At 42.8% G+C, this 14333-nt stretch overlaps 1 protein-coding gene across 2 annotated transcripts in view; it reads right to left on the bottom strand.

Moving 5' to 3' along the window:
• The window catches only part of pyd (zonula occludens-like protein polychaetoid), a 298483-nt gene that overhangs the window by 66166 nt on the left and 217984 nt on the right, over positions 1–14333 (bottom strand). For both annotated transcript variants that reach the window (XM_055070109.2, XM_050177563.2), the window contains exons 15-16: positions 2507–2609; positions 709–804 (exon numbers count right to left, since the gene is read on the bottom strand). In XM_055070109.2, the coding sequence (XP_054926084.1) occupies positions 709–804; positions 2507–2609 (199 nt within the window). The remainder of the gene's footprint in view (positions 1–708; positions 805–2506; positions 2610–14333) is intronic.

Below are 14333 nucleotides of genomic sequence, written 5' to 3'. Positions count from 1 at the left end.
TTGAGCGCCCGCGTGGGCCTCATCTTCAAAGCAATCTGCGATGTTTGCAGAGTGCTTGCAGTGCTGGTAGCTTCGTATGCAATGCGCTTTCTATGTTTCGTTCGTGTTGAAGCGAGAGCTGTAATTGACTGGCTGCTACTGCCACAATTCCTCACTGCGCAGCATTTTTCAGCGAATTTCCGTGGTCACCTAAGGAGATGTGTTCATGTTTACTCGTGCGTGCGTGACACCGTACTTGTTAATTTAGTTAGTAAGCGAATGTTTACAAGTTTACACGGCCGATAAAGCTACTATCCTTACTTCGTATAGCTATCTATTAATGTGCTACCGCAATCGATGCTTCGTTTCCCGGGTGAAACTGCGATGAACACGCAGATGGAGCAAGAGCCATCTCAACATCGGGCATGTCGGACCACGTTGGCCACGTCCGGTTACATTGGCTGCGCCAGTGATTTGAAGTATAGACGTTGTTCACACCAACGTGGCGTAGCGTGTGTGCGCGCATGCTCACGCAATGTTGGACTATATATGCGTTTTAACCAAGCAATTTTTTCTCTGACTTCATTAGTTCGACTTTTGTATAATTTGAATTTTCATAGCATCCCCGCGGAATTCAAATTAATGAGCTTTTACTGTATTTCAGCAGGCTACACCTGCATGCCGTGCCATATTTTAAAAAACAACGGTGTAGACCACTGCACGACTTACCCAAAGGACGACGGCCATCATTTGTTAGCGCTGGCCGACTGCCTGGTTCTTCGTACAGGTCAGACTCGGGGCGTCCATATGGCAGCCGTGTCTCAACTGCACAACAGAGTTGCAAAGTCTCCCATGCAAGACCGCATCGGAAAACTGACCATTACCTGTAGTAGGCTCCAAAGATGGCCAAGTTGAAAAACTCACAATCATCATAAACCCATTTTATGCCCACTGCAGAATGAAGGCAACATTCAGCGTTCTCCAATAACCCTTTTCCTTTGCCAGTGGACTCCATCCTATGCCGGATAATTTCCTAATCCTGTCAAACCACCCAATTATCTGCTGTTGGTTTTTCCTTTCCATTACCCTATTACTATTATACTAGACTGGTTAAGTGTTCTGTAAAACTACACTCCTTCTCATTGACCTCTTTTATAATAGCAGCTGCACTTGTTCCTTGTGTAATTCACATTGGTCTAGCTGCTATTCCGTTTACATGGGTGTGCAGTCACGTGGAATTTTTCATATTTCGCAGGCTTTCTCTATTTGTCGGAAAAAGTTTACGCCTGATGTAGGCCTTACTCGAAACGCCTCCGTTTGATGTCTCACTATTCTCTAAAACATTGACATTTTGACAACTTGAACAATAATTAAAAAGTTGTATAATTACTTTTAATTATTTCATTGGATATCAGGGACAAGAAAGTTACTGGTGGTTCCTCAACAAGACTCTCAACAACACGCACTTCGTCTCATTCACGTAGAGCGATCTAGGTTTTTCTAAAACATGGCACGTGAGTTGGGACACCCTGTATGCCCCAAAGCAATTTTGGCAAAGGTGCAGGGTAGGTATTTGCACAGTTTTTTTGTTAGAAGCCTCGGCACCTAAGCGAACAGGATGTGCTCCTGGTGGTTGTTGCTATGATGCAAGTCTCAACATGGTGCCTCCGAGATTTTTGAGCATGCCGGGCAGTCACCTTATCTCAGAGGTCACATCAGGAAGCCTCACACCCCTTAAGGTCATGCATCAATTCACATTAGCAATAAAGACAGCATTTTAGAGTGCAGCTTTTAGGCATTCATTGCTGCGGCGAGCGTCGGCGCTCCCAGCAAACGAACACAGTGAAAGATGAAAGTGAATGTGGCACGCAGCGGGGGATGGAAAAAGTGGAGAGAGAGAAGAGCCACGAGAAGGAAAGTGGAAAGGAGGGTGCAGCTGAATCATGAGGCAGAAAGAGAAGGAGGGTATGGCGAAAGCGTGAGAAGAAAAGTGTAGTGCGGTGACGGTGGCTACGAGATAGCGCCAGAGTAGTGCGCGTCGTCTGGCGGCTTCTGTGCACCACGCCCACGTGTCACCCATGCACTGGCTTTTGCGGCTTGCAGATTAGCGAGGCAGTGGCGTCACACTTTGCTTCGTTTGCAATGTGCAGCACAAGACCCATTGTCCAGGCCAGCCAATATGTTGTGAAATGAAAACACATATAGAGCTGCACTCAAATTTTGCGTTAGGGAATATCATAATCATTGGTGAACTTTTTTGTTTGTTTGTTTCATGTTTTGTTATGAAAAATGCTATTTCTTTTTAGCTTTTCATTACGCTTCCACTTCTATATAAAACGTGAAATTTTGAATGGAGGCGCCTCTATAGCTACATTATGTTAAACTAGGCTTTTTATGTGGTTCAAAATTTTGTTGCAGTTGGCCTTTAAGCGAGTTTATCCCCAAGGAAGCAAAGCTTCAGTTGCTACTACAACTTACAACAGGCCTCAACTGGGCTGACCAGTGCACAATTCAAGCAGCCACTCACGAGTGTTGCTTCGACGGGTGCCATAGTCCTCCTCTAGCACACCACCACATGGCCGGCATTCGCTTGGTGCCTGAGATGGACTACAGCTGCTTGGTGGCCCAGCCTGCAAGCAGAGAGCATGGTGCAAGGTTTGTTTGTGTTACTCGTCACAGGGGACAAAACGCTCTTTTACTCCTCCCTAAAACTCACTGAATAAGTCAGTGCTAACACAGAAAAATAAAAATAAAAGAGCAACCAAGTCACACACATGAAAATTGCAGACAAATAATAGGCAAAAATAAACTACTAATGTAAAAGCATTGAATAATTAACTAGTTGAACAATTAACTAGCCAATGCTTTCACCTTAATAGAATTCATTCCTAGCAGTGCAACAAACACTTTCTATCTGCTTTCACTGTTGTATGTGTCCTTAGTGCTGCTCCCACCTAGATAAGAATAATCTATACACAGAATCAAAGAGTTCAGCATCTTTGGGTCACTTAGTGTACCAAGATGTCAACTAAGCATACCTACGCTTGCTAGTTTCATTCAAACTTGATCTACCTGCTCCCCAGCACTCTCATCCACCGCAATTCACATGGCCTTGAATGAACTCATTTTTGGTAAATGATTACGTCTATGCAAACTCATTGCAAGAACTCATGACAAAGAAACCATAAAAATTCATTCAGGGCTGGAAACTTCCATTTACTATTGCATGGAGTTTGGCAATATGCAACACAGTAAAACCTCTTCGGATTTCATGAGACTGAAAAGAATGTCTGAATTAACCGAATTTCAAATTACCGAGGGTATCAAGAAAACAATAAACAAATGCTTACTATGTCAACACGCCTTCATTTACCAAATGAATTAGCAAATCCTGTTTCTATTTTGCACAAAAACAGAGTGGTAGCCGCAATTTTCATTATTCTGTGACTGATCAGTGCTCGCAGCTAGGAAGGACTTACAACTTTGTTCGCAGCATGGCCTGTCTTCATCTGAGGCGCAATTTTCACTACAATGCGCACATCCCGATTATTTTCTCACCAGTGAGCTGGTCACCAACAGATCGTTCCTCCACCACAATGTAGCCAGTGCTCTTTATCCCTGACAGCTTTACACCGAGTCAAAACAAAACTACTGTTTGCGACAACCACCGCAGATGAAACTGCGGTCACTATCGATGTAACAATGGACGGTGACCTTGTGGTTCTGAAGGCACGTGACCGTCGTACACACCGAGTCAAAACGAAACTGCCCTTTGCTGCAACAACTGCAGATGAAAGCGCAGTCGCTATGGAGCCAATCATGGATGGCGACTACATAGTTATGAAGATACGTGGCCGATGTGCAGCCGATGTGCGCACCGAGTCAAAACAAAAGTAGTGTTTGCTGCGACCGCTGCGGGAGAAACTGTGGTGGCTATCTACATGATCAAAGATAGTGACTATGCAGTTATGAAGGCATGTGGCCAATGCAGTGTTATGAACAGTGGTAAATGCAAGAATAAAGCAGCATGTCTACCAAGTTGACATTTCCAAATTCCCCGAGTTTTCCAGGTTTTCCCTGAGCACCTTTGCAAAATTCCCTGAATGCAGAACTTTATTTTATGTCAAGGCAGGCTGACACCATGTTGCTCAGTGCTGTCACTCTCTAGTAAGCATGTTGAAACAAAAAAATGACTAAATCCAGTTTGAATAGTAAGGAGTAATATCTATTTTATTTAAAAAGAAAACAGAGGGCATAGCGAAAAAAATGGCGAAACCGATTCCAAATTGTGTCGAACATTTTCAAATACGAATGAAAAGGAGATGCATACATAAGTAAATATTTTTGAATATGAGCTATTTCTATCAACTGATAGCAAGCTTATAGGTATGAGGCCTGAACTTTGTCACGACTAAGATTCTCTCTCTGCAGCTGGAAATTCAACCTCAACTGTCCTGACAAACTCTCAGCCCGTACACAACATCTCAGTGTTGGGTTTCACTGCTTTAAAGAGTTTATTTTGGTTTCAATGAGGGACACCTACATCTCGGCACCAACCGAAAATTTGTTTTTTGAGCTCAAGCTCCTTCAAAGAGGCGGTGGCACGCTTCCTTTCCCGTTAATTCCTCGGTGAGTCGGTCCTTTCTGTTCTCATCCTCCTTCTGCCACGCGTTCACCCCATGGGTCATTTGAAGCATCGTCTTGGTCAGTTGTACAGTCAATGTCCGATTTTTTTGGACTCCCTAGGGGCTGCAAAAACACCCGAAAAATCGGGCAGTCCGAAAGAAATGAATGCGTGTCTTTAACTGCCCTTAAGGGCTAAAATTGCCTCAGGCATGCCTGAAAAAGCTCTTGAGGCCTGCCAGTACACTCATTAAGCATATCGGTGCTCGTACTGTGACAGAAGATGGGGTGCACGCGTGTATAATTAAGGAATACATACTGTGTCCCTTGACAATTGCCCCTTCCCACGCTTGTTATCCTTCACCGCGTAACAATGCTGTACTAAGGCAAAGCTAACTTTCGGAGACGCATTACACAACGCGTTGTGCTCTGCGAGCTTCGAAGCTGATCATGAGGATTACAAAGGCGGAGTCGGTGCCATAGCTGACAATGGCGAATTCTTTCAATGAAAACCACAGCACTGCACGGCAAAAAGCTTAATAGCGAACGTAATAGCAGCTAGGCCTAACGTTGCCGCGGTGATGGCTACGGTTGCCAGCGGATCTGGTGCGAGTGTGCCGGTTCAAGGTGGCAAGATAATCAAAATGGCGGCGGTGGTGGCTTTCATTAATGCCATTTGAGACATGCAGTCAGGGCAATATACACTGACCGTATTGAGTACGTGGTGGTGCCACAAAGCCATGCGAATTATAGGGCATGTTCGAAAAATCGGGCGTCTGGAAAATCGGTCGTTAACTACTCTGGCAATACCTCATGCCGATGACACGGTGTCAATGATAATATGTTGCAATTCCTCTGTTACTGGAGCCAGCATTAACACGACTTTCGTTCCCTTTCAATAAAGTTACAGCTAATTTTGCCTAATAAAAGCACAAATTCACTGAGTTTTCTCCGAGTTTTTCCAGACTATTCAAATTCCCTGAGAATTCCCGGTTTTCCTGGTTGGTAGACACCCTGATAAAGGCTTTAAAGGTACAAGTAGGCACGAAGCGTTCTGGCGTTGCTGTCATTCATATACAATTTCCAATGATGACTACGGTGATACGGACTCCGCCACTTTGTTTCAGTCAAACGCTAACACTTTTTTGCTCTTTTGTGTAGCACAAGTTAGGTGCTCCACGCTCACAGAGCTCCGAGGGTTGTCCGAATTAATTGGGTCTCTTCCATTATCAGTTCCGGACTGCTTGGGACAGTACGTTGTGCCACATTCGATTTTTCTCAGACAGCTTCGAAAGCTCCACCTTCTTGTCTGAGAGTTGTCAGAAGCGCATTTGTTTTTTCATGGAACGGAAGTTCCATGACCGACGGAGCTACCCTATTGGAGGTATGTGGCCAGATGTGCGGATATGTGTAGAATTAACGAGAGTTTGATTGAATTAATTAATGCACATGCCAGCTGGGACCAAAGGACGAGTCTAAATTATCCGATTTTCCAAATTAACAAGATTTTAATATACTTCCCTTAATGGAGTTCCACTAAATTAGGCATTCCCACATGACACAAAGCTACATGGCCATTGCATTCTTATGTACAGTGTATCAAAATTATTTATACGGCCCATTCACACCGGCTAACAAGTTGTCCAACGTTGTATGCAACAGCACGAGAAGTACGCTGTCAATGGCCTTGTCAATGACCAACAAATGTTGGGAAACACATTCTCAACAAAAACTATTTGGCCAACTGTTGGGCAATGCTACATTAGGGCCTTAATTAACACTTGCCTTCTCTACAAATTCTGTGTCATGAAGTAACTCATGCATCACAGCTTAAGCCTTTCTGCATGTGTCAGTAGGACACGTCACCATGAATATGTGAGAAAGCAGTGGATACTACTGATGGTATAGAAGGTGATATGCAAAGTAATCGCAGTAGAGAGCTTTACAAGCAAGACACAAGCACACTTGTACCAGCAATGTGCTGCACAACAAAAATGCAGAATAACCACGCTGCACATTTAGACATAAAATTTCAGTTCTCATTCGTGAATGGCAACTCCAAAATTCATCACTTGTGCTGGCAACACTGTCTAAATAAACAAGAATGGCTATGGCATCCCAGTTTACGGCAGCTCTTTCGCTTGGTGTGCGCTCAAGTTTCTCGGTGGCGTAGAATCTAGGTGTTTTGTAGATGACGAAAGGGTCTTTACTGCCGATAACCTTATTTTGACTGGTCTCAAGTTTTTCAGTGATGAAACTGCGGATATAGTTGTGCTTTGTGTGCAAACGCCCAGCCTGCCTAGCGAGCTGTATCAATGCTTCTTTAAAAACAAAGAGCCTATCAGTGAGCCGAAGGTTAAGAAAAGGTAAGTGTTTGTGCATAGCGAGCCTCCACGAAAGGTGCAAGCACTTGTTCGTGGCATTGCTCCACTGCTACAGGTACAATACTTGACTGTTTTTGACCTTCTTATAAGTAACTCTGCACTGCGACTTGTGTTGCAGTATGTCATATAACATCCCACAACTTATAGGCAGGAATGCCTGTCGTGCCTTCAGAAGCTACGGACGGATATTGTTCACTGACAGAATGCCGCTAAAAACTTTTTTAAGTTACCTGGTCAGTGTATCTGTTGGTATGAAAACAAATGAGAGTTCCATTTGTGAGTTGGGGTGCACCTTTCTTCTTATAGTTAGCTGATACATGTGATAAAGTCACTGTGTGCTAAGGTCACTTGTGCATGCTTGCAGTACGCAGTGTTTGAGGTAAGAGCCCAGGCTTGGGAACACAACAGACACCTGCCACGCACAGGAATTCTCAAACCCCGGTGAAACGCGAGAAGTTCCTGAAATCGTTCCCCCGGGCTATGTCATCATTCGCAAAGACAGGGAATCTAGGGGTGGGGGAGTGGCCTTGGTCTTAAAACGTGATCTACCCTTTATGCAAATGCCTGACATTCCTGGTGTAGAAGCCGTTTGGTGCAAAGTTCACTTGAAATGTAAATCTGTTAATGTGGGCACGGTCTACAGGCCACCAAATGCTGAAACTGTGTATTTGGATCTTCTGTTTGATTACATGTATAAATATGTCTATGGCTCTATGATCATATTAGCTGGCGACTTTAATTGTCCGCTAGTTAACTGGAATACTTTAAGCTCAACTGATGCAACAAGTAATGCCATGTATCGTATCCTATTCACTTTAGAACTTGTACAAATTGTTAGAGAGCCTACTCGTGCGCAAGGATCATCCAATTCTATACTAGACTTGGTGTTTGTTAGTAACTACTTCAGAATAGATGATTGTAAAGTTGAAGTGTCAAAAGGAATTTCTGACCATGAAACGGTACTGTGCACGCTGTTCTTGCCAAACTTGGGTCGCCAGCACGGTCCGACGAAATATGTGCGCGCATTAACAGAGCGAACGACGCGGCTGTTATGACGTATCTTATTCATGAATTTAATGATTTTTATGATTTGTATGTTCAGAGTATCATAACTGTTGATGCCTTGTGGGTACAATTTAAAGAGCACGTGATGCATTGCATCACAAATTTTATCCCTTTGAAAAAGAAGGCAAGATGCAAGCACAATCCGTGGATTACTCGAGAAATAATCCACATGAAACGAAAAATTAATAGGTTGAGGCAACGAAATATGCAACGACCAAACTTAGAACTAAAGGTAAACATAACTTCGCTAACAAAAGAATTAAAGAATAAAGTACTCGAAGCTAGGAAACGATTTTGTGGCACTACACTTAACAACTTCATTAAAAATTCGCCGGACAAGTTCTGGAGGTATTCAAACAGAAAGAATGTTACTGCTAGTTCGCCTACACGTGGAAAGCAGCAAGCTGACTCATTTAACAATTACTTCCAGTCGATATTCACCGCCGATAACGGTGTTTTAGGAACATTAGCGTGCTATAGTAATGAGTCTACACAACTTTCTGGCGCTCCGGTCATAAGTGTACCTGGGATTCTTTCTCTTTTGTTGAACCTTGATGAAAGAAAGAGTTGTGGTCCTGACGGAATTCCAAACTGCTTTCTTAGGCACTATGCCGAACCAATCAGTGAATATCTCTACCTCATATTTTCTAAGTCACTTCAGGACAGCTGTCTGCCCGCTGAATGGAAGGTAGCAAAAATTGTGCCCATTCACAAATCAGGCGACGTAACGTCCCCATCCAATTACCGGCCTATATCCCTCACATGTACCTGTTGTAAAATTCTTGAGCACATTTTATTAAGATTTCTTAAAGAACATCCCGAGACTAAAAACATCATTCACCAAAACCAGCATGGCTTCAGAGCAGGGTTGTCCACTGTTACCCAACTGGCAGAAATCTTTCATGACCTCGCAGAGGGAATCAATCATCAAAGTCAAACTGATATAATTTTCCTTGATTACTCAAAGGCTTTTGATCGCATGGCACATGCTAAACTGAATTTCAAACTAAACAAAATACTTGGCGATGGTCCCGTTACGAGGTGGATAGCCAGCTACTTATCAGAACGCCGACAATATGTGCAATACAATGACCATGCTTCTGATATCGTTCCGGTCATTTCTGGCGTGCCGCAGGGCTCTGTGCTAGCACCATTTTTGTTCATTTTATACATAAACGACATAACATACCACGTTGATGTGAAGGTGTATCTCTTTGCGGATGACTGCGTGCTACACCAAAAGATAAACACTCATGCAGACCAAATAAGGTTAAACACAGCTTTGGGCAACGTCATAAAGTGGTGCAATACATGGTAAATGGCAATCAATATGGAAAAAACTGTAGTGATGTCTGTCACAAATAAGAAAACAAAACTTAATTTCCCTTACGGTACTGGCAACGGTGCTCTCAGAACAGTAACTGAAAAGAAATACCTTGGTGTGATTATCTCTGATAATCTCAGCTCTAAAACCCAAGTACAAAATATTACCAAAAAAGCAATGAAGTTTATACTTCCTTAAGCGCACCTTGCGCTTTGCGACTTCAGATACCAAGTTACTCGCATATAAAGTTCTTATCCGTCCAATCTTAGAATATGCAAACGTCGTCTGGTTTCCATATATGCAAAAAGATGTACACATGCTCGAATCACTTCAACGAAAAGCTGTTCGTTTTATCTACCATAGATACCGGCGCACTGATTCTCCCACAGAGCTGCTTTCCTACGCAAGCCTAGCCACCTTATCAAGCCGCGTCACGCTCCATAGACTGAAGTTTCTTTATCAATTAATTCATAACGCATTTAACATGGATCCTGCTACTTACATTAGTTTTAATCGTTCTAGAGAAACACGTCCCAAGCATGACTTTACGATTAATGAATATTCTTGTGCTAACAACACATATTACTTTTCCTTCTTCCCTGGAGCCATAAGAGAATGGAACGACCTAGATCAATCTATAACTGCGCAGGATTCCTTGAAAAAATTCGCTGAGCTCGCAGCCTCGTCAGTCTTGTCAACAATCTAGACCTGATGATCATGTTCAGACTGTATTGATTTTGTGTTGTTGCCCACTCGGTGTGTAACTGGCGTATTACTGTACTGTACTGTATACTGTTTGTATTTTTGCCCGCTTGATGTGTAACTGGCATATTACTGTACTGTACTGTATTCCTGTATCTTGCTGATAAATCCACTCCTGTAACAGTCCCAGTGGGACTAACAGTATGTTAAAATAATAAAAAATAATAAGTGAATAACAACCAATCACAGCAAGTTGAGTTTCTTCCAACAGGTTTCTAAAATTTAGCGAGGATTCTTTTTTCTGGCAAAGTTACATGTCTTACTGTAAATGCATGGCTTGGAAATGAATTGAACCAGCTGTAGTAAAATTTACATGTGTGCACAGTGTCAGAAAGCAAACTAGTGGCACTGTGCGCAGGTCGAAAGCTCCAAAGCTGGAACAAGTGCTGTTTGCAGTTGCTTCCAAATTTCTTGCGAGCAAATAAGCTGACAACTCCCTGCGTTGAATGAAAAAACAGCTTCTGCTGGCACAACTAAACTAACGGATGCTATGAAAACGATATGTCACCTCACAGCACAATGTGTGTCCCGATCAACTTCAGACCTTCGCAGGTAGCTATCATTCCTGCTACAGTGCCTGCAAACAAAAGTACATTAGCGAGAATATTTATGGAGCTTAAAGTATTAGTAAAACTAATGCTGTGGCAGGAAACTATAAACTAACAAAACCAAATGAAGAGCATGCATACATCACTATAATTTATCAAAGTGCCTGCCTATAAATAAAGTGCACTCTGCTGCTTGAAGTGCAGGCAAGATATGTACAATAAATAAAAATAAAGGAATGTTCTACTCGTCGGGAAGAAGTCATCCTGAGTGAACCGTTTCGAACAAACCAGCATAGTGTCGGTCACCTTTTCCCAATGTGGAAGTAACTTATTCACGTTGCTGTCCGACGTGCGTCGTCTGCTTCTTTAGGGAAATGATGAAATCATACATGTCTTTCCACCGCGATGACACGCATAATGGCACACAACAAAAGTCTTTCGACATCTGTCCTTTTCATTTTCGGGCTTATGCGCGGCAGCATCAGGACGATTTGAGGACTACGAGGCATTCAGCACATGCCATGATAGGAGACCCTCTTTTACTTCAAGCTTGAACCTGGATCGGCTCTTTCTCGGTGTGGCTGTGCGGTCATCGTCGTCGTCATTGTCATCATCATCATCATCATCATCATCAGCAGCCTGCTTTATGTCCACTGCAAGACGAAGGCCTCTCCTTGTGATCTCCAATTACCGCTGCCCTGCACCAACCGGTTTCAACTAGCACCAGCGAATTTCTTAATTTCATCGCTCCACCTGGTCTTCTGCTGTCCTCGACCGCATTTCCCTTTTCTTGGTACCCATTCTGTAACCCTAATGGTCCAACGGTTATCTAACCGGCGCATTACGTGACTTGCCCAGCTCCATTTTTTTCTCTTGATGTGAATTAGAATATTGTCTATACCCATTTGGTCTCCAATCCAAACTGCTCACTTTCTGTCTCTTAACATTATGCCTACTAATCTTCATTCCATCCCTCTTTGCGCGGTCCTTAACTTGTTCTCAAGCTTCTTTGTCAGTTTCGAAGTCTCTGCCCCATATGTCAACACTGATAAAATGCACTGATTGTACACCTTCCTTTTCAATGACAATGGTAAGCTTCCAGTCAGGAGCTGACAATGTCTGCCGTATGCGATCCAACCAATTTTTATTCTTTTATGAATTTCCTTCTCATAATAAGGGTTCCCTGTGATTAGTTGACCTAGGTAAACGAACTACTTCACAGACTCTAGAGGCTGACTGGCGATCCTGAACTTTTGTTCTTTTGCCCGGCTACTCACCATTATCTTTGTCTACTGCATATTAATCTTCAACCCCACTGTTACACTCTCTCTGTTAAAGTCCTCAATCATTTGTTGCAACTCATCTGCATTGTTGCTGAATAGAAGAATGTCATCGGCGAACCGAAGGTTGCTAAGACATTCGCCATCGATCTTTACTCCTAAGCCCTCCCAGTTTAATAGCTTGAATACTTCTTCTAAGCATTCAGTGAATAGCATTGGAGAGATTATGTCTCCCTGTCTGACCCCTTTCTTTATAGGTATCTTCCTGCTTTTCTTGTGTAGAATTAAGGTAGCTGTAGAACATCTGTAGATACTTTCCAAGGTATTTAAGCATTCTGTACTCTTTGATTACGTAATGCCTCTATGACTGCTGGTATCTCTACTGAATAAATGCCTTTTCGTAATCTATGAAAGCCATATAGAGAGGCTTATTGTACTATGTGGATTTCTCGATAACCTGGTTGATGAGATGGATGTGATCCATTTTAGAGTATCCCTTCCTGGAGCCAGCCTGTTTCCTTGGTTGACAAAAGTCCAGTGTTGCCCTTATTCTATAGGAGATTATTTTGGTAAATATTTTATATAATACTGGGAGTAAGCTAATGGTCCTATAATTTTTCAATTTTTTGACATCTCCCTTCTTGTGGATTAGTATAATGTTGTCGGTAGCGAGCATTTACTTGGAGTCACGAATAGCTTAAGGTGTCTTAGAGAAGTACCATATTTACTCGATTCTAATACGGCCTTCATTGTAACGCGCACCCATTTGCCATGACTTAAAAAAAAGAAGTCTTTTACAAAACCGTGCACCTAATTCTTTCATAGAGAAATACAACTTTCTCTCATTTGCAAAAACAATGATTTGCTCACAATGCACTGAAATTGCAATGAATTAAAAAAAAGCAGTAGTTTTGCACGAAAAACGAAGCATTGATTGTGATTGCAAATTACTAGACAACTATACGAAGTAAAGATAGTAGTTTTATCGGCCATATAAACTTGTAAACATTTGCTTACTAACTAAATTAACAAGCCTGGTGTCACGCACGCACAAGCAAACACGAAAACATCTCACTTGATGACCGCAGAAACTCGCAATCAAAATGCTGGAGTGAGGAAGTGCAGTAACGGGAGCGAGCGAATTGACCTTCGTGCTGCCTCTCGCTTCAACGCGAACTAAGCGACGAGAACACAGCACCGTGTGCCTGGACGTCTAGGTTCACATTCCAGATGGCTTTCAAGATAGAGGCTGCGCAACCGTGCCGTACGCAGCAGCCACTAGAGTCGAAAGCCTCTCCATCTATTTGCGCCAGTCCCGCATGCAAGTTTCAGGAACTTCGAATGCTCGTAATGTGGCCTGATTTCTGTCCGCCTCTGCACACAAGATCATTTTCCTTTTAATTCCGGCATCATGATGAACTCGGCGTGTCTTCGCAGTCAGCACTTGCATGCTGATAGAGCAAATGCAGAAAACGGGAAGCCAGATGGGAGACTAACCTAAGCACATGTACTACAGCACACAGAGGAAGCTATAGCAGCTAGGCTTGAAGCGCGTACAAGGCAGCTATTTTGAAATGCCGATGGCAATATCATAAAGCAGATTTGGGGTCGTAGTCGTTGCTAATGCGTACGCAATTTTTGAAGCCGTTTTATTGGAAAAAAGTGCACGTTAGCTTTGAGTAAATATGGTAATACAATGTGATAAGCGTTCAGTACTGATGTGTATTGCAAGCTGCCCAGTGGAAATTACATACAGGAAAAGACAGAAAATCAGTTCTGCAGAAGCTCACACGGTGGAGGAAAGATTATGAAAGGGAAAAATTTTCATTCGCTCTACTGCAGCATGGAGCTACAAATCATGAGGGTGAATTACTCTCAATCGAGGGTGAATTAAGCTACTAATTCACCGTCGATTGAGAGTACTTCACCTTTGCTCTGCAATGTGCTAGCCTCCAGATATGCTCAGATAGTATACTGTCCTGGTAAGGCATTGGCCCTGGGCTTGAATGCCGGACCCGGAGGAATTTTTCTTCAATTGCAAAGCTTATTTTGTGAGAAATCTGTGTGGGTTTCTTTTGTAGATTCATGCTGCAGTAGGGCAGATGACAATTTCTCTCTTCAAGAAAAGATAGCATAGGGCATGAACCTTGTTGGAATGCCTTGTAATCAAAACAAAAGGGGGAAAAAACCCAGCACAGATACATAGCACATGCTGTAAGATGTGCACCAAAGAAAATAAAGAGCAAAAAAATTCATCAATGATTAGGTACTATACTCCCTAAGGTGAAATTTGAACGGAGCTTCATAAGTGTTTTCATTTCGCAATATAGGCTGGTGCAGACAATCTGTCTCGTGTGGCACGCTGCAA

This window comes from Dermacentor andersoni, chromosome 5, assembly GCF_023375885.2.
Source record: "Dermacentor andersoni chromosome 5, qqDerAnde1_hic_scaffold, whole genome shotgun sequence".
Classification (NCBI taxonomy): domain Eukaryota; kingdom Metazoa; phylum Arthropoda; class Arachnida; order Ixodida; family Ixodidae; genus Dermacentor; species Dermacentor andersoni.
This window is presented reverse-complemented; position numbering and strand designations above follow the sequence as displayed.